The sequence below is a fragment of the Podarcis pityusensis genome, assembly GCF_964106645.2.
Source record: "Podarcis pityusensis genome assembly, chromosome: 17".
NCBI classification, from domain to species: Eukaryota; Metazoa; Chordata; class Lepidosauria; order Squamata; family Lacertidae; genus Podarcis; species Podarcis pityusensis.
This window is the reverse complement of record NC_138042.1, coordinates 38,448,490-38,472,635: the sequence shown is the minus strand read 5'-3', so window position 1 is coordinate 38,472,635 and position 24,146 is coordinate 38,448,490. Positions and strand designations below refer to the sequence as shown.

At 46.9% G+C, this 24,146-nt stretch overlaps 1 protein-coding gene across 1 annotated transcript; it reads left to right on the top strand.

Annotated features, from left to right (window-relative positions):
- The first annotated feature begins 1,280 nt into the window (after nucleotides 1-1,280).
- On the top strand, nucleotides 1,281-24,043 carry NOP2 (NOP2 nucleolar protein). The gene is made up of 16 exons (XM_080987128.1): nucleotides 1,281-1,454; nucleotides 5,237-5,282; nucleotides 6,811-6,878; nucleotides 8,970-9,208; nucleotides 10,831-10,874; nucleotides 12,272-12,429; nucleotides 13,885-14,084; nucleotides 16,610-16,699; nucleotides 16,786-16,873; nucleotides 16,998-17,138; nucleotides 18,614-18,753; nucleotides 19,160-19,249; nucleotides 20,853-20,975; nucleotides 21,459-21,556; nucleotides 21,661-21,791; nucleotides 23,493-24,043. Exons 1-16 carry the CDS (start codon nucleotides 1,349-1,351, stop codon nucleotides 23,816-23,818), a joined length of 2,088 nt encoding a protein of 695 aa, XP_080843254.1. The 5' UTR covers nucleotides 1,281-1,348; the 3' UTR covers nucleotides 23,819-24,043.
- The last annotated feature ends 103 nt before the right edge of the window (nucleotides 24,044-24,146 follow it).

Here is a 24,146-nt window from a genome sequence, read left to right as displayed (position 1 = left end):
ATTTGCCTGCAAGCCAATGCAGCCCAGTGGAGAAGAGAGTGACTTAGGACAGTCTTCCAATATGGCCAGCGAATAAGATTGCATATCTGATGCAGTAATAAGGTTTGATTTACCACTAAAAATCCCTTATACTTAACACCTTTCAGTTTGCGACAGAAGTCAAAGTACAGTAAGCCCGCAACTGATACACATTTAACTTGCGCATTCAGTTTTAGGCACTTGGCAAAAAATATATAAAAATTAAAAAGGGGGCAGGTGTCCGGGGGGGAAGCAATGTGTTTTGACTATATGCAATTGTGGCTTTAGGCGCAGCCCCCAGAATGCAACACCTGCGTAAACTGAGGGCTTAAACTGCTGCCTCAGGTCCACTCCAGGCCCAGACTCAGCACAAACCCTCATTCTCATATTGCCTTGTGGGCCAACACCTTATTAATTTCTGATGATCGTCTTCCAAAGCAACTACTCTATTCCGAACTTAAAAATGGAAAGCGTAATGCTAGTGGTCAACAAAAGAGGTTTAAAGACTGTCTCAAAGCAAATCTAAAAAAAAATGTAGTATAAACACTGACAACTGGGAAACACTGGCCTGTGAGCGCTGGGGTATAAATAAAATTTATTATTATTATCCCAGTACGTTTCCGAGCACAATTAAAAGTGTTGGTGCTGACCTTTAAAGCCCTAAACGGCCTTGGCCCAGTATACCTGAAGGAGCGTCTCCACCCCCATCGTTCAGCCCGGACACTGAGATCCAGCGCCGAGGGCCTTCTGGTGGTTCCCTCATTGTGAGAAGTGAGGTTACAGGGAACCAGGCAGAGGGCCTTCTCGGTAGTGGCGCCTGCCCTGTGGAACACCCTCCCTTCAGATGTGAAGGAAATAAGCAGCTGAAGGCAGCCCTGCTTAGGGAAGTTTTTAATATTTAACGCTGTATTGTTTTTAACACTTGATTGGGAGCCGCCCAGAGTGGCTGGGAAAACTCAGCCAGATGGGCGGGGTATAAATATAATAATAATAATAATAATAATAATAGTTACGCGCTGCTGCCCCCAGTAACAAATCAAGGTCATGAAATGAAACGAAATAAAATCCTGGGTTTATTCTCCCCTGGGTTCCACGGGTAGCCCTCACTTCCGCCTCGCCGGAGGGAAGGAAAGGGAAAGTCCGCCTCCCGAAAGCCCACCCACGTGGCCGCGAATGCTGAATGAAACAAAGGCTCAGCCGGCTGGCGAGGCTGGCCAATCAGCGCCCGCCGACGGGGCGGAAGGAAGGAAGTGCGCGCGGCTGAGCCTGGGAAAAGGGGGCAGCCCACGTGGAGGAAGCCCAGCTCGCCCAGCCGAGGAAGAGGGAAGCCATGGGGCGCAAGCTGGACCCGACCCGCAAGGTGAAGCGAGGCCCGGGGCGCAAGGCGCGCAAGCAGCGCGGAGCCGAGGAGGAGATCGCTCGTTTCCTGCCGCCTGGTAAAATTGCGACACCCCCCCCTCCCCACACACTTTGGGTTCGGCCCTGCGGGGTGGATCGTGGGCAGAGTATCGGCGCGGGTGGATCGACGCCGGAGAGTGCACGTGCTGTAGAAACCTCAGTCCGCGTGCATTTTGGATCGCGCGTAGAAAGCGTGCATTTGTTGTCTGTATAGCGTGTGATCTGGGATTAAGCTGCCTGGTCGGCCCCTGCGAAAGCAGGATAATAATAATATAATATTATTTATACTCCGCCCATGTGGCTGAGTTTCCCCAGCCACTCTGGGCTGCTTCCCAATCAAGTGTTAAAAACAGTACAGCGTTAAATATTAAAAACTTCCCTGAACTGGGCTGCCTTCAGGTGTCTTTTAAAGATAGGATAGCTGCTTATTTCCTTCACATCTGAAGGGAGGGTGTTCCACAAAGTGGGCGCCACTACCAAGAAGGCCCTCTGTCTGGTTCCCTGTATCCTCACTTCTGGCAATGAGGGAACCGCCAGAAGGCCCTCGGCGCTGGACGATGGGGGTGGAGACGCTCCTTCAGGTATACTGGGCCTTTGAGGCCGTTTAGGGCTTTAAAGGTCAGCACCAACACTTTGAATTGTGCTGGAAACGTACTGGGTGCCAATGCAGATCTCTCAGGACCGGTGTTATGTGGTCTCAGGGACCACTCCCAGTCACCAGTCTAGCTGCCGCATTCTGGTTTAATTGCAGTTTCCGAGTCACCTTCAAAGGTACCCCCACGTGGAGCGTGTTGCAGTAGTCCAAGCGGGAGATAACCAGAGCATGCACCACTCTGGCAAGACAGTCTGGGGAGGGCAGGTAGGGACTCAGCCTGCATACCAGATGGAGCTGGACACAGAATTAACCTGCACCTCCATGGACAGCTGTGAGTCCAAAATGACGCCCAGGCTGTGCACCTGGTCTTTCAGGGGCACAGTTACCCCATTCAGGACCAGGGAATCCCCCTCACCCGCCCTCCCCCTGTCCCCCCTGTACTTCTGTCTTGTCAGGATTCAACCTCAATCTGTTAGCCGCCATCCATCCAGGATGCCACGCATTGACGGGCCGTCAGTTCTATGATATAGAATCATAGACTTTCAGAGTTGGTAGGGACCGCGAGGATCATCCAGCGTTTCTCAAACATGAGTCACCAGCTTTGTTGGACTACAACTCCCATCATCCTTAGCTAGCAGGACCAGCGGTCAGGGATGGCGGGAGTTGTAGTCCAACTACAGCTGGCGACCCACGTTTGATAAATACTGATCTTGCCCAACCAACCCTCCTTAGTGTGGGAATGTGCACCCGCACGGGGCTCAAACTAACAGCATTATTAGCACCACACACCAACCAATTGAGCTGAGCAATCCTTATGGTTCTGCCTTGCTTTAAAGCGCTAAACCGCCTCGGTCCTGTATACCTAAAGGGGCGTCTCCATCTCCATCGTTCAGCCCGGACACTGAGGTCCAGCGCCGAGGGCCTTCTGGCGGTTCCCTCATTGCGAGAAGTGAGGTTACAGGGAACCAGACAGAGGGCCTTCTCGGTGGTGGCGCCTGCCCTGTGGAACGCCCTCCCTTCAGATGTGAAGGAAATAAGCAGCTATCCTATCTTTAAAAGACTTCTGAAGGCAGCCCTGTTCAGGGAAGTTTTTAATATTTAACGCTGTATTGTTTTTAACACTTGATTGGGAGCCGCCCAGAGTGGCTGGGGAGACTCAGTCAGATGGGCGGGGTATAAATAATAAATTATTATTATTATTATTATCATTGCTTAAGCGCATGAGGATGTCCCTTAGGGCACTGCAATGGAATTCCGTTTGCTGCTGCAGTGGATGTAGAGTTATACCTCGGGTTACAGACCCTTTGGGTTGTGTGATTTTGGGTTGCGCACTGCGCTGAAGCTGGAAGTACCGGAATGGGCTACTTCCGGGTTTCGGCGCATGCGCAGAAGCACTAAATCACACTTTGTGCATGCGCAGAAGCGGCGAATCACGACCCGCGCATGCACAGACGCGCAGGTTGCAAACGTGCCTCCTGCACGGATCACGTTTGCAACCCGAGTGTCCACTGTAGTCTGTTTTCTGCCCACCTCTAGTGTGCTAAAGGTGCAGCCCTATGTATGCTTAACCAAAAACAAGCAAGTCCTGTTGGATTTGCTCTGAATTTGCCTCTTAGTTGCAGTGTTTAGGATTGCTCCACACGTGCTAGTTCAACTCTGTTCTTTCTCACAAGATCACTGGTGGCCACTGGCAATCCACTCTGCCTCCATCCCCGCATCTGCAGTAGGGATGATAGTAGTTTTACTTAACAGGGTTGTTGTTAGGGATCTGAAGGTGTTATTGTTATTGCTACCTGCCCTTCACAAACAGGGCCCAGCGATGTAAAATTCAGAATTAAAATCAGCTAAACCAGTTCACAGGGATAGGGTGGGTCCTGAAAACACGCGTCTCAGATGTCAGAGGCCAGGGTAAGAGGCAAAGGTAGCATAAGAGGCATGCTTTTAATTTTTGAAACTTGCATGGTTTCTGTAGGGTATTCCGTGGGTCTTTGCACTCTTGGATTGAAACTGGTGTTTCATGTTGAGTTCAGTGTCTTCTGAGCTGCAGCTCTTGTTTTTAGTATGTATAAGCCTATAACCTGTTTTGCTTCTGGAAAAGGACTTTGTGTAGGCTTTGTTCACAAGACGACTTGTTGGGGGATGGCTGGATTCATCTTGCCTCTTCCGTTGAAATGTTCCCTCCATGGCTTTTCTGACATAGTGTTATAGGGCTGGGTAGCCAATGTGGTCCCTCTGTATGTGGTTGGACTACAGCTTCCATAGCTAGCCACTGACACACATACTTTACATACTGGCTGACATTTCTCCAACCCTTCTTTATTCCTGCTTGTGCCCAACGATGGTTTGGTCTTCTGAGAACGAGCCTTGGCTCCCTTGCTCTCTTCCCCTTGTGCGTTGTCCACTATTTCCTTCTCGTTTTGTTCACACAGGCAAACCATGGTTTGCATTTGTCTGCAAATGTGGGTTGCAAACCAGGGTTTGCAGCAAACCACCATTCCCTATTTTGTTCAGACAGACGAACCATAGTTTACATTTGCTTACCAAGCAGAATCAAACCCTGGTTTGCAACCCGATTTGCAGACCGCACGTATTTTTAGTAGCCAGCTAGGGATTGGTGGGAGAGGGACAGAGAGCTCCATCTCTCCTACAACAGCTGCGTGACACGTTTCTGCACTGGGGCACAGCAGTTCTCCATCAGTTCACCCACTCAGCTGCACACAATTCCTTGTCGTCCATGGCTACCAGGCAAGGGCTTACATACAAGGCTGTCCCAAACCATGGTTTGGGTATTATGGAAAGATCTAGGGTTACCAGACATCCCCGCTTGAGAGCTTATTTCACGAATCTGGATTGGCATTGCATCTGGGAAAACCGTAGCAGCTAGCTGTCCTTTCTTGCCCTCTCCCAAGGAGAAATGGGTAAAGAGAGAAGATCAGTGCAGAAAAGCAGCTTTGACTCTTCCTTTGCCCTTTGAGATTCCTGTCCCCTTCTCTTTTCTCTGGATGTTGGTGGCAGTTTCAAAACTCTCAACAGGCAGAGATCTCTCCCTGGGGGTAATGGCATTGCGGCCCGGCAGCTCTGCCTTCCCGGTTGAGATTTTGTCCTATTTGAAATCACATTAAATGGAGTCGGGAGGCCTTGATGGTTTCTTGGTCTTGCTTGCTATATTGCTATATCAGCCTTCTAATAATCTTAATTGTTCTTTTTCTCCTGCGCAACCTCCAGATTCCTCTGACAGTGCAAAGAAGCTTTCCAGTCATGCTCGACGAAGGTTGGTAGTGAAAGCGGTTTTATTCAGAATGATGCTTTGCTCTTATTTTTAAACAACTCAGGAGAACAAAATTTTTGCTGCATTGACACCCGCAGTTGTTCTAACCCAATTTCGACATGCTGATTTCATATCTGAAGTTGGTTTTGTTCTGTAAGCTCTAGTTTTTTTTGCAATTTATGTTTTTCACTTTTCACCATAATCTTTGTTTTTACAATGCAAGAATTCAATATTTTATTAAACACATAGCCAAAGTAGTACAATATGAGTATAAATGTAAGTGACTTATATAGCATTATATCTATGTACAGTTGGAGGTACGCAAAAAAATGGGGAGGAATTTTTTTTCATTTTGCATGAGATTTTTTCCACTGTTCTTATATGTTCTTTCAATGCTGATTTAAAATCTGAAATCGATTTTCATGTACATGCTATAGTTATCTTTCAATTTCCGACTTATTTACACATTTTTGTCTACTTGAAGAAGCCACGGTCCGATCTGAAAAATATAAATACTTAGGTTACAAAACTATAAAAATAAATAAAAATTAAGTTTGCAAAACAATAATTATCATGTGGTTAGGGTAGATCAACGTGTCAGTGTCCACTTATCCCCAGTGTAAATATGACATATCGGCAAAAGTCGGAAATGGCAAGATAACTATAGCATGTACACGAAAATCGATTTCAGATTTGAAATCAGCATTGAAAGAACATATAAGAACAGTTGAAAAATCTCATGCAACAGAAAAGGGGGGGGGAATGTTCCCCAGTTTAATGACTGCCCACCAAGGAGAGAGACTTTAATTCTTTGTTTTTTCCTGTGTTAATTGATTCATTAATGACATCCGGTGTTAACTGATTGCATGAACAATATCTATCGACCTGGATTTTATTAATGTTATCTGCTTTCTGAAGAAAATGATGTTAGAATGCACTTTGTAAACTAGTGTGCTTGCCACTCATTACTAAGCCATCTTTGAGATTTGCCAGTAATTGTGTGGTTTGTTTTAGGCATGGCTCTCATGGTAGATTTGCTTCCACAAGGCTATGTGGGTTGAATCCTAAGGATTTGATTCTTATACTCAAGCAGTCCAGATTAGAATTAGAAATGGAGAAACATAATTGGCAACAGATTGCCAAGCCTTGTGTTTTAATGTTGATTGTAGTGCGTCTGGCTATGGTTAACTCTACTTTTATATTTGATATTCTTGGGAACTAAATAGTTGTGCTAGCAGGAACCAGCACAGAGTCCTGCTATTGCAACAGGATTAAAAAAAAAATCTTCTAAATTATACTTGCTGCCTTTTTTTAAAATATAGGCACATTCATCTTATCGTATATATTTTTCTTTTCCTCTAGAAAACATGATACCAAAATGACTTGGAAAAAAATAAATGTGTCCTTAAATTCTGAAAAAAGTAAATGTGTCCTCTTACTGAATTCTTGGCTAAAACTTTCCTTAGTGTACATTGATTTATTTTGGTCTCTTAGCCATGCTTGCTTTTAGCTCATTCTCGTCTTATTTTAGAGCTGCAAAGAGACGAATCAAATCCACAAAGCCCCAGGCAGATGCAGAAGGCCCTGATCTCCAGACAGGTGAGGAGGCATCAAATTCATTTTTGTTCATCACTTTGAAGAGGCTGTTGTTGCTCTTCAGTGCCTAGTGCAGATGGATATAAAGAGGAGCTACAGCAGGCTTCCTCAACCTCGGCCCTCCAGATGTTTTGAGACTACAATTCCCATCATCCCTGACCACTGGTCCTGCTAGCTAGGGATCATGGGAGTTGTGGGCCAAAAACATCTGGAGGGCCGAGGTTGAGGGAGCCTGAGCTACAGGTTGGTAGTTGAGTGTTTCCTTCCTTGTGAAAACCGGCGGGGGGTGATTCCCTGCAGACATTGGTGTCGATTCCAGCAGGATTTCTGTACTCCCCACAACCTCCAGCTGTGCTGCCTCCCCACACCCTGTTCTTTTATGGGTGGTCTCTTGAGCCTCAGGAACAACTTTCCAAGGTGTGCAATAGACTCCATCTTCATCTGTTCTGCCTCTGCTGGGATTTGGGGATGCTCTCTCTTATAATCCAAAAAGGTAACAGTGTTGGTCCGTATTTGGCAGTAACCCTAGAATTCAGGCACCTTAAAAATCAGCAGATGTATTGTGTCACGAGCTGTCATAGATAATAGCAAACGTTCGTCAGATGCTGGAAGATTTTGAGTTCAGGGCAGCCTCCTGTCTTTTTGTCTGTTTCTGATGTCTCAAAGGAAGGAAGAAGACAGGATTCCTTCTTGATTCCACGTGCTGTAACAGTCAGGAGATTACAAACAAAACCCCCTCACAATTATGCACCTCTCCCCCCCCCCAAAAAATATTATTTATGTATCTTGCTCTGTTTTCAACCCAAAAAAGAAGCACTTATGCCCTAAACTCTCAACCACAGGTTGAAGCTTGCTCTTCCTCCCATCTATTAACTGACAAAAGTCCTAGTTGATAGAAGTACAAATTTAAAGTACTTACACCAGATCCATGGCAACTTGTGCTCTGGGAGGTGGACCTGATCTTTGAGCTCAGCTGTTTATTCTTGTGGCAGGATTGCTTGCTGTGGCATACGACCGACCTGCCCACATCGTCTTTTGCTTCCATTCGTTTTTAATGTGCGACATTTTAATGTATTTTTAATCTTTCTTGGAAGCCACCCGGAGTGGCTGGGGAAACACAGCCAGATGGGCGAGGTACAAATAATAAATTATTATTATTATTCTGCAAAAATGTTGTTTTTGTAAACATTGGGGGTTTTTTTAATTCCTTTAAAGACATGGCGCCATATTTTTGTGCTCCCAGTACGTTTCCGAGCACAATTCAAAGTGTTGGTGCTGACCTTTAAAGCCCTAAACAGCCTCTGATATGTAAAATACGAGATTCTAGAATTTATTTGATACTTACCAAAGGAATGGGGGGAAGTCTGAGGCTCGGCAGAGCCTAGTTTAAATATGTAACTTATATGTGTAATATATGAATGTATGTATGTTTACTAAAAAATAATAAAAATTATTCTGCAAAAAATAATAATAAAGCCCTAAACAGTCTCGGCCCAGTATACCTGAAGGAGCGTCTCCACCCCCATCGTTCAGCCCGGACGCTGAGGTCCAGCGCCGAGGGCCTTCTGGCGGTTCCCTCCCTGCGAAAAGCCAAGTTACAGGGAACCAGGCAGAGGGCCTTCTCGGTAGTGGCGCCCACCCTGTGGAACGCCCTCCCACCAGATGTCAGAGAAAAATAACTACCAAACTTTTAGAAGACATCTAAAGGCAGCCCTGTTTAGGGAAGCTTTTAATGTTTAATAGGTTATTGTATTTTAGTGTTTTGTTGGAAGCCGCCCAGAGTGGCTGAGGAAACCCAGCCAGATGGGTGGGGTATAAATAATAAATTATTATTATTATTTCTAAGGACTTCGGGTTCTCACATGTCTTTGATTCTTCGCCGTTTTAACCTTGCATTTCATATTTTCCAATACCTGATGGCCTTCCTCTAAAGTGCCTCCATACTTGGTTTGAGCTAGATGCCTTGAATACTTGGATTTTTCTCGGGAAACCGAAGTACGAAGCACTCTTTAGAACAGGTACAACTACCGCTGCTTCAGAACATTTCTTCTTCAAGACTTGTTCTAAATAGTTCCTTCTGGTCCTGCTTTGCAGAGACGCCTTTGTTGAAGGACGCAAATGGACGAGCGGCCGCACAAGATGGCCGCCAGCGTGGCTTCAGCGATGGCAACGCTTCTTGGCTGACTCCTTCGGCCTCAGGAAAAAAGAGACTGAGACCCGAAGAGAGTGATGAAGAGGACAGTGAAGCACTTGATGAGAGCGGCGGAGATGATGGAAGCGAGGAGGAGATGGTGGACGACTACGGAGATCTGTCTTCTGACGATGAAGAGGAGGTAAGGATTCCTCGACCTTCCATTATAAATGGGTGAAAATAATTCTTACTGTTGGGTGGGAAAGAGTTTGCGTTGTATAACTCAGCTGTGACTTGGTAAATCTTCCACCTGAATCTTCAGTCTACCGTGAGGTATTAAAAATAAATGGTAAGTAACTTAAACTCATGGAATATGCGCAGCTTGCGGATCTAACATATAGAATAAGAGAACGAGAAGAACATTTCTTTAAAGAAGACTGGAAAATGTTTACTGAATATATGGGGGGAATTGTGTACACTTGGAAACGTTGGCAGCATTAAGACAAATTCAACAGTGTAAATAAGTTTTGATGGCAGTAATAATGGAGTGCTGAATGGTTTATATAAAATAGGCAGGGATTTATGATATGTAAAATGAACCACGGAAAGAGAAGGAGGAAAGTCATTGATACTTTAAGGTTGCATAAGTGAATATTCTAAATTGTAAAACAGACATTGAGAGAGAGAATGTCTTTAAAAAGGGGGGGGGATATTTCAGTAAGAAGTGTGCATATTGTGCCACTTCCCTCACCCTTGCAACTACAGGGATGTTTGTGGTATTGCGAGTAGGTGAATGAGTCATTTGGCTCTTAACCTGCTGCTTCTCTGCTGCAAATAGATTTGCATCGCCTGCAGCTGTTGATGCTTCTGGCTCTGCCAGTGAATGTGTTTCCCACCCCCTAGAATTCAGACAAGGTTACCTTCTGTAAAATAATGGACTGAAAAGAATTGCCAGTGCAGGCAGTGGAAAACCTTTCTGCTTATGAAAATCTCTTGTTAGCATACTCCTCCGAAAATCTTCAGTACTTCATCGTTCTTAAAATATTTATATAAATGCTATATATTTATATATATAAAAATTCTAGGGGTTTCATTTTCACCCTCTGCACATTGCACCAGTGAGGCTGAGTTGTTGATTCCTGGGGCCAGATGTCAGGCAGCAATGTTCAAGGCCATGTTAAGGAGGAATGTGTGTATCTTGCCTGGGAGGAAGCAAGATCTGCTTTTCTCAGGCAAAGTGTTACTCAAGAGGTACCAGAAGGAAATGTTTGAAAACCAATGAAGGACAATTATCGATAGGTAGAAAAGGATTTACTCTACTCGGCTATTTTGAAGACAGGTTATAACAATGTATAAAAACCATCTTGAAATTGGTAATTGAACAGGTGATGTGTAGGGAGAAGGGGTAAATATATTTCAAAAGGATAGTTGGAAAAGTTGTTTATTTGGGAGCAGCAAAATGAGGGAGGAAAATAGAGGGGACACCTGGGGTGGGTGGGAAGTCCACTTTTAAATTTGTGTTAATTTGGTGGCAATTTGTTTAAAATGATGGAATATCAATAAAAATAATTGGAAATGAAATATGAATACAAACCAGCATAAACAGATGTGTGAATCTGGAAGATAACAATCCGTGTGTCTACTTACAATGAACAGTGTCGACTTCTCCACTCTGCAATTCCTGTTGTGGATCTGTGTTACTGATGTGTGAGGTGTATATCTGACATCTGATTAAGCTGCTTCTCTCTCTCTCTCTCTCTCTCTCTCTCTCTCTCTCTCTCTCTCCTTCTCGTGTGTGTGTCTTTTTTTAAAATTTAAATTCAGCTCTTGCCTATAGAACAAGCTGCCCAGAAAGAGAAGCTGGAGGGGTGAGTAAACCAAGAGATTTAGATTTTGTGGGCCGACGAACCCTTCACCCTTTTAGAGCAGGAATTTGCCAGCATGTCATTGGACTCGCATCAGCCCTCAGCCAATGTGACTAATTCTCAGGGGCGATGGGAGGTATAGTCTAGCAATATCTGGAAGGCACAAAATGGAGGCCAGTATGGTGCAGTGGTCAGTGTTAGAAACTCAGATGTATAATCTATAAATGCCAATTGGCACCTTAAACCTAGGCTGCAGTCACCACAATGGAATGTCTAGGCACCGTTCCCACACCCCCCACACACCCCATTGGACTTACGATGATGATTCATTCCATTTTTATATCGCTTTATATTTTCAAAAACAAATCTCAAAACCGTTTACAACACATTAGGTAAAAGGTAAAGGGACCCCTGACCATTAGGTCCAGTCATGGCCAACTCTGGGGTTGCGGCGCTCATCTCGCTTTATTGGCCGAGGGAGCCGGCGTACAGCTTCTGGGTCATGTGGCCAGCATGACTAAGCCGCTTCTGGCGAACCAGAGCAGTGCACAGAAACACCGTTTACCTTCCCACCAGAGTGGTACCTATTTATCTACTTGCACTTTGACGTGCTTTGGTTGGGTGACCTTGGAGCCAGTCACAGCCTCATAACCCACCTGACAGGGTCGTTGTAGAGATTAACTGAGGAGCGGGGAGAACCATGTACTCCTTGGAGAAGACAGTGGGATATAAGTGCAATAAGTAACCTCTTCTGCATACTTGCTTAAGAAAGGGACCAGCTTGGATGGAGATGTCAGTCACCAGCACGGGATCCAGAGATCTCCACGTGGTCGCAATTGGACTGGCGCCTGGCTAATTTTCAACACTGGTAGTGGTTAGAGCAGGAGTTGGCAAGGCCTACCTTGCCTGGGCCGGTTCACTGCCGCGGAGCCCCCTCCATAGGCCAAACTGCAGGTGCGCGTGATTTCCGGTGTCTGCCCCTGCGCAGGGACGATTTACAGCGCCACGGAAGTGAGTCGCCATGCCACACTGGTTTAGCGCAGCGCAGGGACTCACCAAGCGGGCGGCTCGCTTTGGGGGCAGCGTGGCGGCCGGTAAAACGACCCCTTTGGGCCACTTGTGGCCCCTGGGCCTTAGGTTGCCGACCCCTGGGTGAAAGTGTCGGACTAGGGTCTGGCAGGCCAGGGTACGAATCACCACTCGGAATATTCTCGGTGCCTCTCAGCCTAATCTACCTCACAGGGTTGTTGTGGGGATTAAATGAGGAGGGGGAGATCCTTTGCGAAAATGTGGGGTGTAAAATAAAAGACTGAACAACATTGGCCACCCCTGTATAGGGGAATGCACTCTGATGAGCGGTAAATATCTCCTGCTGAAATGCTTCCCTTTCTTGGATGCAGCCCGGCCTTCAGCGACGATGACAGTGGCAGTGAGGATGAGACGTCGCCACGGAAACGGGAGGCAGCGCAGGATCAAAGCAAGGACACAGACCTGCAGCTCAACGTGGACACAGAGGAGAACTTTGTGCTTCCCAGCGGGCAGGAGATAGAGAAAGAAGATATCCTTCCTCTTGGTTGGAGATGGGGGCGCCTACATGTCTTTGGGGCGAGGGGGGAGATGTGCCGTGTTGCCCTGGGCCGGCCGCCTTAGGTTTCCTTGCACGCCTTTTCCTCTGTGACCCCTTGGGCCTCTTCTTGGCATGGCAGCGTGTGGTTGCGATGTGGCACGGGAGCTTACCTTTCTCAGGCCAAAGACCACGTTGGCCCAGCGGTTGTCACATGTCAAAGTGGGCATGGCCAATCTTTTTTAAAAAAATAAGGACAGATTTTGGGGGTCTTGTAGGGTTGTGTTGCAAAAATCTTTTGGCACCACAGCAGGAGCCCTTTGGGAGTGCTCAATTAAAACACGGTTACATTTTTTTAAACAGAGAAATTGTGGGGGACCTTGGCATCCTAAATTATTATTATTATTATTATTATTATTTTATTATTATTATTGAATTTATTTACCGCCCTGTTCCCAGAGGTCTCAGGGCGGTTCACAGAACAACATCAAAATATAAAACCACAAACTATATAATAATTTTAAAAATGGCATCAAAATCTCACAGTGAGGAGAAGTCAGTAAAAGAAAAAAATCCTTATTTTTGTGATCAATTAAGAATGGTGGGAGGCTTGGAGAATAGCCCCCCAGAAAACCATTTGGTATCACAGCAGGAAACCTTTGAGAGCAGCAAGTTTTTGGGGGTTTTTAAAATGACTGGCCCCACATGCAAGCTAAGCACCCACATTGTAATGGGAATGAGTGTCTGCGAGTGTCTGAGGGATCTCCTGATTCAGATATCTAGCGCCTTCCCTTTGGTTTGAAACTTTTCGTTCGCAGTAACGGAGTGGTACCGTATTTTTCGCTCTAGAAGATGCACCAGACCACAAGACGCACCTAGTTTTTGGAGGAGGAAAACAAGAAAAAACATATTCTGAATCTCAGAAGCCAGAACCACAAGAGGGATCGCTGCGCAGTGAAAGCAGCAATCCCTCTTGCTGTTCTGGCTTCTGGGATAGCTGCGCAGCCTGCATTCGCTCCATAAGACGCACACACATTTCCCCTTACTTTTTAGGAGGGAAAAAGTGAGTCATAGAGCAAAAAATACGGTAATTCCGGCTTGCTTTTACAGGGCTGTTTCAAGGAATGCCAGCATGTGTGCAGGTCCTTGAATTCTTAGCTGCTCCAAAGTGTTGCGAGGATCCACTTTTACACTCCAGAGTAGACAGTATGGGATCAGTACTGTGTAAATGTAGCATTTCTGTATGTAACAGCGTGTTTTTGTAATATCTTGGCTTAAGTTGTCTGTTTCTGCTTCTTTACGGTACACTGCTTGGAGATGTTTTTAATATATTAAGCAATCTAGAAATTAAATCATCAAATCAAAAGTCAGGTGGGCCCCCTGGGTGGTCTGACGTGGGATCAGGCCTCAATCCCTGCCTTTGCTGTTGCTCCTTAACATCCTAATCACCTGCGCAGCCCCCTGACCTGCAGCTCATTCATCAGCGCATCAAGGACAACATAGAGGTGCTTCAGGATTTCGGTGCGAAGCGAGAGGAGGGGCACTCGCGGCAGGAATATCTCGCCCTTCTGCGCCGGGACCTTGCTGCTTACTACTCTTACAGCGACTTCCTGATCGAGAAATTGATGGAGCTTTTCCCACTCTCGGAGGTACTTTCCATTATTGTTATCCTAACCAGTTTTCTGCCTGGATAATTTCTTTCTAGGGATGCGGGTGGCGCTGCTGTGGGTTAAACCACTGAGCCTAGGACTTGCCGATCAGAAGGTTGGCAGTTCGAATCCCTGCAACCTGGTGAGCTCCCGTTGCTCGGTCCCTGCTCCTGCCAACCTAGCAGTTCGAAAGCACGTCAAAGTTCAAGTAGATAAATAGGTACCACTCTGGCGGGAAGGTAAACTGCGTTTCCGTGCGCTGCTCTGGTTCGCCAGAAGCGGCTTAATCATGCTGGCCACATGACCCAGAAGCTGTACGCCAGCTCCCTCGGCCAATAAAGCGAGATGAGCGCTGCAACCCCAGAGTCGGTCACGACTGGACCTAGTGGTCAGGGGTCCCTTTACCTTTACCTTTAATTTCTTTCTGGGGGTAACCCAGTTTTGGAGCCCACATGTTGTTGGGTTCCAGCTTCTTCCAGACCCAAGGCAGCATGGTCCAATGGTCAGAGTGATGGGGTGTCAGGTCAGGGAAGGTTGCACTGAACTGTGGTTAATTAGCACAACACCTGAATTTGATCCTTGATGGCAAGGCTGAATTGTTTAGGCAAGTAGCTTCGAAACATTCTCATGGCTGTTCCACTGTCTGAAGGCTGTATTCACTGCTGAGAAGACTTAAAGCTTGCGGGATCTTTCCCTCCCCCCCCCCCCAAACTAACTAACTAAAACCTCCAAGGTCCACTGACTGGCAGTTTGTGGGTAGGCGAATAAGATACAAGTTGAATGTGAAAGGAGAATGGGAGAAGAAACTACAGGAGATGAGTAAAAATAATTTTGAGAGCGTGAAAGGAGAAGAAACTACAGGAGATGGCTAAAACAACTTTTGAGAGGCCTGTGGGAGTGGGGAGGAGCAAATATAAAAGTAAAAGCCCCCTTCACTTAGAGGCATCAGGATTTGCCTGAAAGTGGGGAGGGGGGAGGCTGAATCACAATACCTCTAGAGTAAATAATGTACAGTGGTACCTCGGGTTACATACACTTCAGGTTACAGATGCTTCAGGTTACAAACTCCGCTAACCCAGAAATAGTGCTTCAGGTTAAGAACACAAATCATGCAGCGGCGGCGCAGCGGCAGCAGGAGGCCCCATTAGCTAAAGTGGTACCTTGGGTTAAGAACAGTTTCAGGTTAAGAACGGACCTCTGGAACAAATTAAGTACTTAACCAGAGGTACCGCTGTAGCTTGAAAAAAGATGAGCTGTAGAACTCATTACCTCAAGGGAAAAGCTGTGACAAATAATTCAGCCATTTCCAAAGATGGATTAGAAAATTATGTCAGTAACTGCCAAGTGATTATGCCAAACACTCTCTTCAGCAGCCATCATCTTGTGTTCTTGCACCATCGTTTTGCTACTGGTGGGCCAAAAATTTTCAGAAGCATTATTTGAGCCCTTGGAACAATATGTTTGAGAATGAGGTGGTGCTGTTACATTTACAGTGGTACCTCAGGTTACAAACACTTCGGGTTACAGACTCTGCTAACCCGGAAATAGGACCTCGGGTTAAGAACTTTGCCCCAGGATGAGAACAGAAATTGTGTGACACCGGCAGCGGGAGGCCCTATTACCTAAAGTGGTACCTCAGGTTAAGAACAGTTTCAGTTTAAGGACAGACCTTCGGAACGAATTAAGTTTGTAACCAGAGGTACCACTGTATAGCCTACCTTCCCTCGAAGGAGCTCAAGGTTCATCCCATTTCATCCTCACAACAGACCTGCGAGGAGAAGGTCGGGCCGAGAGGCAGTGACTAGTCCCAAATCACCCAGTGAGCTTCGTGAGCTTCATGGCTAAGTAAGAGATTTGAACCCTGGTCTCCAACACCCTGACCACTAAAACAGAACACTGTACATCTTTTCACTTTTATTGACCTGCCTTCTCAGGCAATAGGGCTTAGTTGGCAGGTGATGTAAGACAGAGCAAAGAAATAAAAATTATTATTTTTTTAAAAAGAAATATTTTCCCACACACAACTCTATGGCATTCATTGCCTAAAGATGTGGTGACAGCCACTCTCTTAACTTTCTTTTTTAATACCGATTTATGGAGAATAAATAAGTCTATTTTCTTTCTCCTCCTGTGATGAGGCTGCATTTTAGTATTTTAATCTTTCAATATTTTAATGTTGTATTTTAATCTTGTTTTGAAGTTGCATTCATTCAACTTGTTTTTATTATTGCTTATTAGCTGCCCTGAGCCTGGCCTTGGCTGGGGAGGGTGGGGTATAAATAAAAAGTGTTATAATTATTATTGGTGGCTGCTAGTCACAATGGTTTGATAGAACTTCCAAAGCCAGTGGCAGCAGTACCAATCACTGGGGAGCACGGCGGAGAGAATGGTGTTTCACGCCTGTCCTGCTTGTGTGATTTTTCTCGCAGGCCCCTGGTTAGCCACTCACAGAATACGACTGCTCATAGGTAGCTCTCATGCCTTATTTTGGTCTTTCTCTCTTCACCCCCCCCCCCCACATTCAGCTGGTTGATTTCTTGGAGTCCAACGAGGTTCCTCGGCCCGTGACCCTTCGCACCAACACGCTGAAGACACGACGACGCGACCTGGCTCAGGTGTGTAGCTGGCGGAGAGCTCCCCACCCTCAGGTGAACCCTGGTTGACAAAACCTCACTTTGCTTCTTTCCACTTCATCCCACAGGCTCTGATAAACCGTGGGGTGAATCTTGACCCCTTAGGAAAGTGGTCCAAAACTGGACTTGTTGTGTACGACTCCTCTGTGCCTATAGGTGAGTAGAAGGCTGGGTTACCTTTCTCTTCACACGCACACACCCCTCCAAAAAAACAGTAACACCGCCACATTTCTCAGTAGCTGGTTTCTCATGGCTTTGCTTCTTCTCCCTTCTCTCCCAGGCGCCACCCCAGAATACTTGGCCGGCCAGTACATGCTGCAAGGAGCATGCAGCCTTCTCCCCGTCATGGCTCTGGCCCCCCAGGAGAACGAGCGCGTCTTGGACATGTGCTGTGCCCCAGGAGGCAAGACCAGCTATATAGGTACTGGTGGAGGATTGGGACCGGACGGGGTGGGGGGAAAGAGGGGTCTGTTCTGCCATCTTGTTGCCTCCCAGTGGACCACAAAGCACAAGAGCGCTGCTCTTCTCTGCCGGCTAAGAGGCCGTCTCGCTGAAGGAAACTTCAGCTGGAGCCTGGGCTTGGGGGAAACTAGGCCACAACACAGCAGAACCTCAGCTGGGCTCTTTGGGAGCCCCCCACCCACATTTTTCCACTGAGGGGAGAGGTAATCTATTTCTGCTTAGATGCACCAGGGCTAAATCGGACCCTGAGATCATCCTCTGAGACTCTTCTTCATTTGCTTCCTCCACGAGAGGTCCTGATGGTGGCAACACAAGGATGGGCCTTTTCAGCAGTGCTCCCATCTGTGACATGCTTTCCCCAGGAAGTCTCGCCTGGTGCCTTCATACATCTTTAGGCACCGGACAAAAACGTTCCTTTTCAACCAGGCCTTGGGCTGACTGGCATCCGATGTCCTTTTAAATGTGTTGTGGGAAGGGGGGACTATTGGTTTTGGTTTTGTTCTTATTTTTTATTACATATTTTTGTCTTTTTTTTGTATTGTATTTTTGTTGTTGTGAACCACCTTGAGCTCTATGAAAGAGGGGCGGTATACAAATTTAATAAATAAATAAATACTAAGTCCTAAGAGAGCCAGTGTGGTGTAGTAGTTAAGAGCGGTAGACTCGTAATCTGGTGAACCGGGTTCGCATCTCCGCTCCTCCACCTGCAGCTGCTGGGTGACCTTGGGCCAGTCACACTTCTCTGAAGTCTCTCAGCCTCACTCACCTCACACAGTGTTTGTTGTGGGGGAGGGAGGGAAAGGAGAATGTTAGCCGCTTTGAGACTCCTTAGGGTAGTGATAAAGCAGGATGTCAAATCCAAACTCTCCTTCTTCTTGTGCTGATGTCTGATGCCATGGCTGTGTCCCAAGAGAAACCTGCTGCAAGCTGACCTGTGTTTTTGGAGAAACTAATCCCACCTGCTCACCTTTGCTGTGTTTTTGGGTCACTGGGAGCTGACAAGTATGGCTCATTTGAGGATTTTGAGCTTATCTGTGGACTCTTCTACAGGGGCCCGCAATTTGCCCTGCTTCTTGTTTTCCTGTGTTGTCGATTTGGGAATTTAGCTGCTTGTGGGGTGCAATTCATATTCCTTTTTCAGCTGGCCATCTAGCTTAGGGTAAGAGATTGAAATAAGGGAGGGCGTGGAAATTGCCTCCCATTCTCAGCGCTCAAGGGAGTCATTCTCCAAAGACCTTGTCTCTCCTCCTAGTGGAGGGGCGCCCAGAAAATCCACATGTAAGCCCAAACTTTGATAGGTACAGAGCTGCCTAAGGAGAGAGGGGCTCAAGGACAAGATGTCTGGGAGAAATTTTAAGTCTCTAATGATCTGGGCTGGAGGGAGACCTGTTATTTCTTTGCAAGCGCTAACCCATTTGTGTTCTGCTTTGGCAGCCCAGCTGATGAAGAACACGGGTGTGATCCTGGCCAATGACAGCAATGCCGAGCGTCTGCGCAGTGTGGTTGGCAATCTTCACCGCTTGGGCGTCACAAACGCTGTTGTGAGCAACTGTGACGGGCGCCAGTTCCCCAAGGTATATCTGGTTGCGCAGGAGGTGGGTTGAGGGCATTGGGATTTGTTTTGTTTTTTGATGGCTCTGACCTTTCTTGACCCAGTGGATCCCTGGCGGGGAGGGTCCACTTTGTGAGGAAGCGGGTACAGATGCTGTCTTGGGGCAGGATTCCACCGGTGCAGACAGAGACAAAGCAAGAGTGACAGTCCCTCAAGTTGAGTTGTCTGCCACCTCCTTTCTGTGCTGGGCGGAGAAGGAATCCCCGAGTGATGGGGATGGGCAGGGACAGTTGCCGCTGTTGTTTCTTCTGCTGACCTGGAAGGTTTTAAGATACCCACTTGGTCTCCAGGCGGCCAGCCCAAGAGAGGGAGAGACCGTGTAGAACTGAGGCAGAAACGTTCTCCTGAATGCATTTTTCTTTCCCAAGGTACTAGGTGGCTTTGACAGGGTCCTGCTTGATGCTCCATGCAGTGGAACGGGTGTTATTGCAAAAGACCCCACAGTTAAAACCAATAAGGTGAGTTGGGCCTTAATCGCTGCAGTGGGGCATTGGGAGGGGTCTGTCAGGAGCTCGTCCTACACTCGAATAGGACCCTGGCAGAGACACATGCCCGACTGGCATGTTCCCTCCCTCCTGGTCGATCATTTGGGAGCTTCAAAAGCCTTCTGCCCGAACATCACAGCGACCGATGCCAACAGACATGGCACACTTTGGGATCCGCAGAGTCCTTGCAGCTTGCGTGACAGACCTCAGCAACTCAGCATTTTGGCTAATCTACATTATTTACATATCAACACACACGGAGCACTGCAACATGGCTCCCTCTCTCTCTAGCATCAGACAGCAAAGAAAGGACAAAGGACAATAGTGCCACTTCACAGCACACAGTAATACAAACATCCTGTCCCCGTCACTTCCCACTTTGTGGAGTCAAAACATACACCGTCATGTGATAGACAACAATCCCATGACTGCAATCATGGAGCAGGAATTCTAACAGGGTCTTCATCTGTGTGCAGAAAAAGAGGGACTTGGAGCTGCACATCTGCTTCATTTTATTTTTTACCAAAACCTCTTTGAGGATATTGGGGGGGAAGTGAGAGAGGTGTGTTGATGGCAACAATTATACCACAGATTACTAAAGGTACAAGAAGTGCAAGAGGATGCCAGCGTGCTTGGTGAATAACGTCAAGGAAGCAAAAACGAGGCAAGAAGGCCTTCATTTTTAAAAGGGTGGCAGTGTCGCCCAAACGAGAATGAAATTAAGCACAAGCTCTGGCAAAACAAATGTTATGGCGACAGGCAGGCAGGCAGCGAACAGTTTGACCATTGTATAGCTAAGTGAAAGGATTATAGCACGAGATGAGGGAGCTTACAGAGAAGCTGAATTGTTTATTTCTGCCTGCCTACACTTCAAAAGATGCTTGGCAGTTGCCACACCTGAACCAGTTTTGTGGGGAGGGAACCTGAAGAAAGAAGTCAAACAGAATGCAGTTTTAGGGCTAATGGGCATATTCTTAAAACTTAACCAATTGCCAGGATCCAGGTGGCTTAAACCTAATAGTTTTTGAAAGAACTCAAGATGTACATCGTAATGACACAAGAAGGCGCTGATACCCAATCACAGCGTTGGTGTGGTCTTTGCCAAAGGCTCTCCTAGGCCTGAGGCCTGCTGACTAAGATTCTTCTAGCGCCTGAACCCTCTGAAGCATTCTGCAAGCCAAGCAAGAGTTCTGGCACTTGAGGCTCCTCCCCAAACTCTGGATTAAGTAGTGACAGAAAGTGCCGTCTAATCTCACCTCTGCCATGAATTTGCTGGGTTGCATTCAGCAAGTCGTGTCTCATCCTTAGCACCTCAGCGCCACCTACAAATGGGAATCACAGCGGTAGGAGGTTTCTTCAAGGGCTGTTGGGAAATGTAAACCAATGGTGGGAAGTGGGTGTCCCTCTAGGTGCATTGGAGAGTCCAATTCCCACCTTGACAATTGGGACTGATGGGAATCTTGAGTTCAGCACCATCTGCAGAGCCTCAGGTGCCCCATCCCTGGTATAAACAATGTGCTGCTACACGAACATTTCATCTCACTATTACCAATGTGCGTCTGCCTTGTTCTTTCAGGATGAGAAGGACATTTTGCGCTGTGCCCACCTGCAGAAGGAACTGCTGCTCAGCGCTATTGACTCCGTTAATGCCGCCTCAGAAACCGGGGGCTACATCGTGTATTGTACGTGCTCAGTCATGGTGAGTCTTCTTCCCCCTGTTTAGTCTTCGCTGCCCCAGGCAGTGGAGCACGCTTCCCAGTAGGAAGCTTTAAGGACGCGGGTGGCGCTGTCGTCTAAACCCCTGAGCCTCTTGGGCTTGCTAATCAGAAAGTTGAATGTTCGAATCCCCGCAACTGAGCTCCCGTTGCTCTGTCCCAGCTCCTGCCAGCCTAGCAGTTCAAAAGCACGCCAGTGCAAGTAGATAAATAGGTACCACTTTGGCGGGAAGGTAAATGGCGTTTCTGTGCACACTGGTTTCTGTCACGGTGTCCTGTTGTGCCAGAAGCAGTTTAGTCATGCTGGCCACATGACCCGGAAAGCTGTCTGTGGACAAATGCCAGCTCCCTCAACCTGAAAGCGAGATGAGCGCCGCAACCCCATAGTCGCCTTTGACTGGACTTAACTGTCCAGGGGTCCTTTACGTTTTTAAGGAATCTGACCGTCCATTGTCTGTGTTTGACAGGTGGAGGAAAACGAGTGGGTGGTTGATTATGCCCTGAAGAAACGCAATGTCCGCCTGGTGCCGACAGGCCTGGACTTTGGCAAGGAAGGATTTACCAGGTGTGTCTCTCTAATCCTAAAGCTGGAATGCAAGAGCAGCTCATGATTCTCATTGCTCTCGGCAACTCACAACGTGCAATCTTTGTGTTCCCCTTGACACTCAGGTTTAGGGAGCGCCGTTTCCACCCTACCTTGAAATCCACTCGCCGCTTCTACCCTCACACCCACAACATGGACGGCTTCTTTGTCGCCAAGCTGAAGAAGTTCTCCAATGCCATTCCCAAGCCTCCAAAAGGTAACGGGCTGGAGGGTTTGCCTCATCAGCAACCTTTGTTTTCTTGCCAAACAAACGCTTCGGCTTGGAATCAACTTGATCCCCTCCCCCTCTCTCCTTTTTCCTTTCTCCTTCTGTGATGGAACCCCTATTTGGGGACTTCCCTGGCTTTTTTTTTTCTGGCCCACGTAGGACCAGTCTGGATAGTTGGCCTTGGTGAAGATTTGACGTTTTCATCCCCAAAAAGTTTTTTATTTGAGTTTCTACTGAAATGAGGCTGCATTTTAATGTTGTATTTTAATCTTGTTTTCAAGTTGTATTTTAATCAATTGTTTTATATCTGGTGTTAGCCACCCTGAGCCCGGTCTTGGCTGGGGAGGGCATGGTATAAATTATTTTTTTAATTATTATTGTTATTGTTATTATTCTATCCCACAATTCTGTTTCCTGGAAACAGTTTCTTGGCTGCCAGTTATGGAATTTTGCTGAACTGTTCACTGCAACACTCTGATCCTGTTGAGCTTTAGTCAAGCGGTAATACTTTTGTTTTGAAGCGGTGGGGTTGTGGCATCTAGCATATATTTTTAGGTTTTTGGTTCTGCTTTAAATATAACCTGGAACAGAGAGAAAAAAATGTGAACAGTGAGTGATGGTGCTTGCGGAAGACGTTCTTATTTTCCCAGCAGCCTGTTTTTGCTCTTAATTGGTCTGCGTCTTTTGGTTGGGTAGGATGTATCCTTTTTTAGGTTATTGCAGGATGAGCATTTTTAGTTAATAATGGTTTTTTATGTGTTTTAGTTTGGTATCATAGGCTTGTTTCTCAGGAAGGAAGCAAGGAAGAGCCAAAATACATTCCAGACTTTGTGCTCTATCAGTGTTTTGCAGTATTTAGCTGCTGATATATCACAATGTTGAGAACCCGATATTGCCCAGCCCTGATACATTTTGTATACACCAAGCAGCATACGTCACTTGGGCTAGAACTTCCCATTGCTTCACCTGACCAGATCATCATTATCATCATTTATTACTTACCGGTATACCCCGCCCATCTGGTTGGGTTTCCCTAGCCACTCTAGGCAGCTCCCAACCGAATATTAAAAACACAATACAGCATTAAACATTAAAAACTTCCCTAAGCAGGGCTGCCTTCAGGTGTCTTTTAAACGTAAGATAGTTGCTTATTGCCTTGACATCTGATGGGAGGGCGTTCCACAGGGCAGGCGCCACCACCAAGAAGGCCCTCCGCCTGGTTCCCTGTAACCTCACTTCTCGCAGTGAGGGAACCGCCAGGAGGCCCTCGGTGCTGGACCTCAGTGTCTGGGCCAGAACGATGGTGGTGGAGATGCTCCTTCAGGTATACAGGACCGATGAGGGCATAAGTGGCAAACACTCAAATCTTACAGATAGTTCCCCTTTCTGGGCTCAGAGCCCATTACCCCAAGCCCACAGATAAGGATAATGTCAAAGCAAGCCTATTAGCTTATAGCAAAGGAAGTGAATATAAACATGATGAGCTCATTGCTACAACTCCTAACAATTAATTGGGGGGTTATCTTGCCTACCAAGATGGCATTTGCGGAGCTTCCAGAACCCTGGGTTCAACACAATGCTCTCCCTCCTCTTTGTGGTCCTTTCCTTGTTCCCACCCTGCTCTCTCTTTCCCTGCTTGCTCCAGTGTTGCTGCCATTGTTCTGGTCTAACGCTTGCTTCTGTTTCCAGACGAAGAGCCGAGCGGGGAGCCAACCGCGCAGACAGCAAAAGAGGGATCTGTTGTAGCACCAGCTGAGCCGCCGGCTAAAGCGGGGAAACGCATCGAGTCGAAGGCCGTTAAGAAGCAGCCTGCAAAACAGGGACTTTCTGCCAAGGCGCAGCCTGCAAAAGGAGAGTTGAAAGGGGATGAGCAGAAGAAGAAGCTTTTGGTCTCACGGCAAGGCTCCTTCCAGAAGCGGTCCAGGCCCTTGAAGGCTGCTCGGCCCTCTCCGGGAGGTGCGAAAGCTCGGCCAACCCCCAGCAAGAAGCGCAAGGTGCACCGAAACCATCAATAGGGAGGAAATTGCATTGCTTGGTGCTTTTCTGACAGCTGCCAGACAACGCTAGTAAGACTGGCGGGAGATCCTCCCCAAGGCACTTTGCCCTGGCAAGACCTGTGCCTGGTTGGCATTCGGGCACTCTCCTCTGGGCTTACGTAAAATATTTAATTTTCTTTTAGCCCTCTTAGAAGGGCAGAAACTGTCTGAATTTGTCAGTCATTAAAAGATTTTCTACCTGGCCGTGTGGCATGTCGGGTGTAGGATTTTATTTCAAGTCTCAGTATGGTTTTTATTTTCATTTTTTTCCACAGCTGAAAGTAAATACAGTTGGATCTAAACTAAA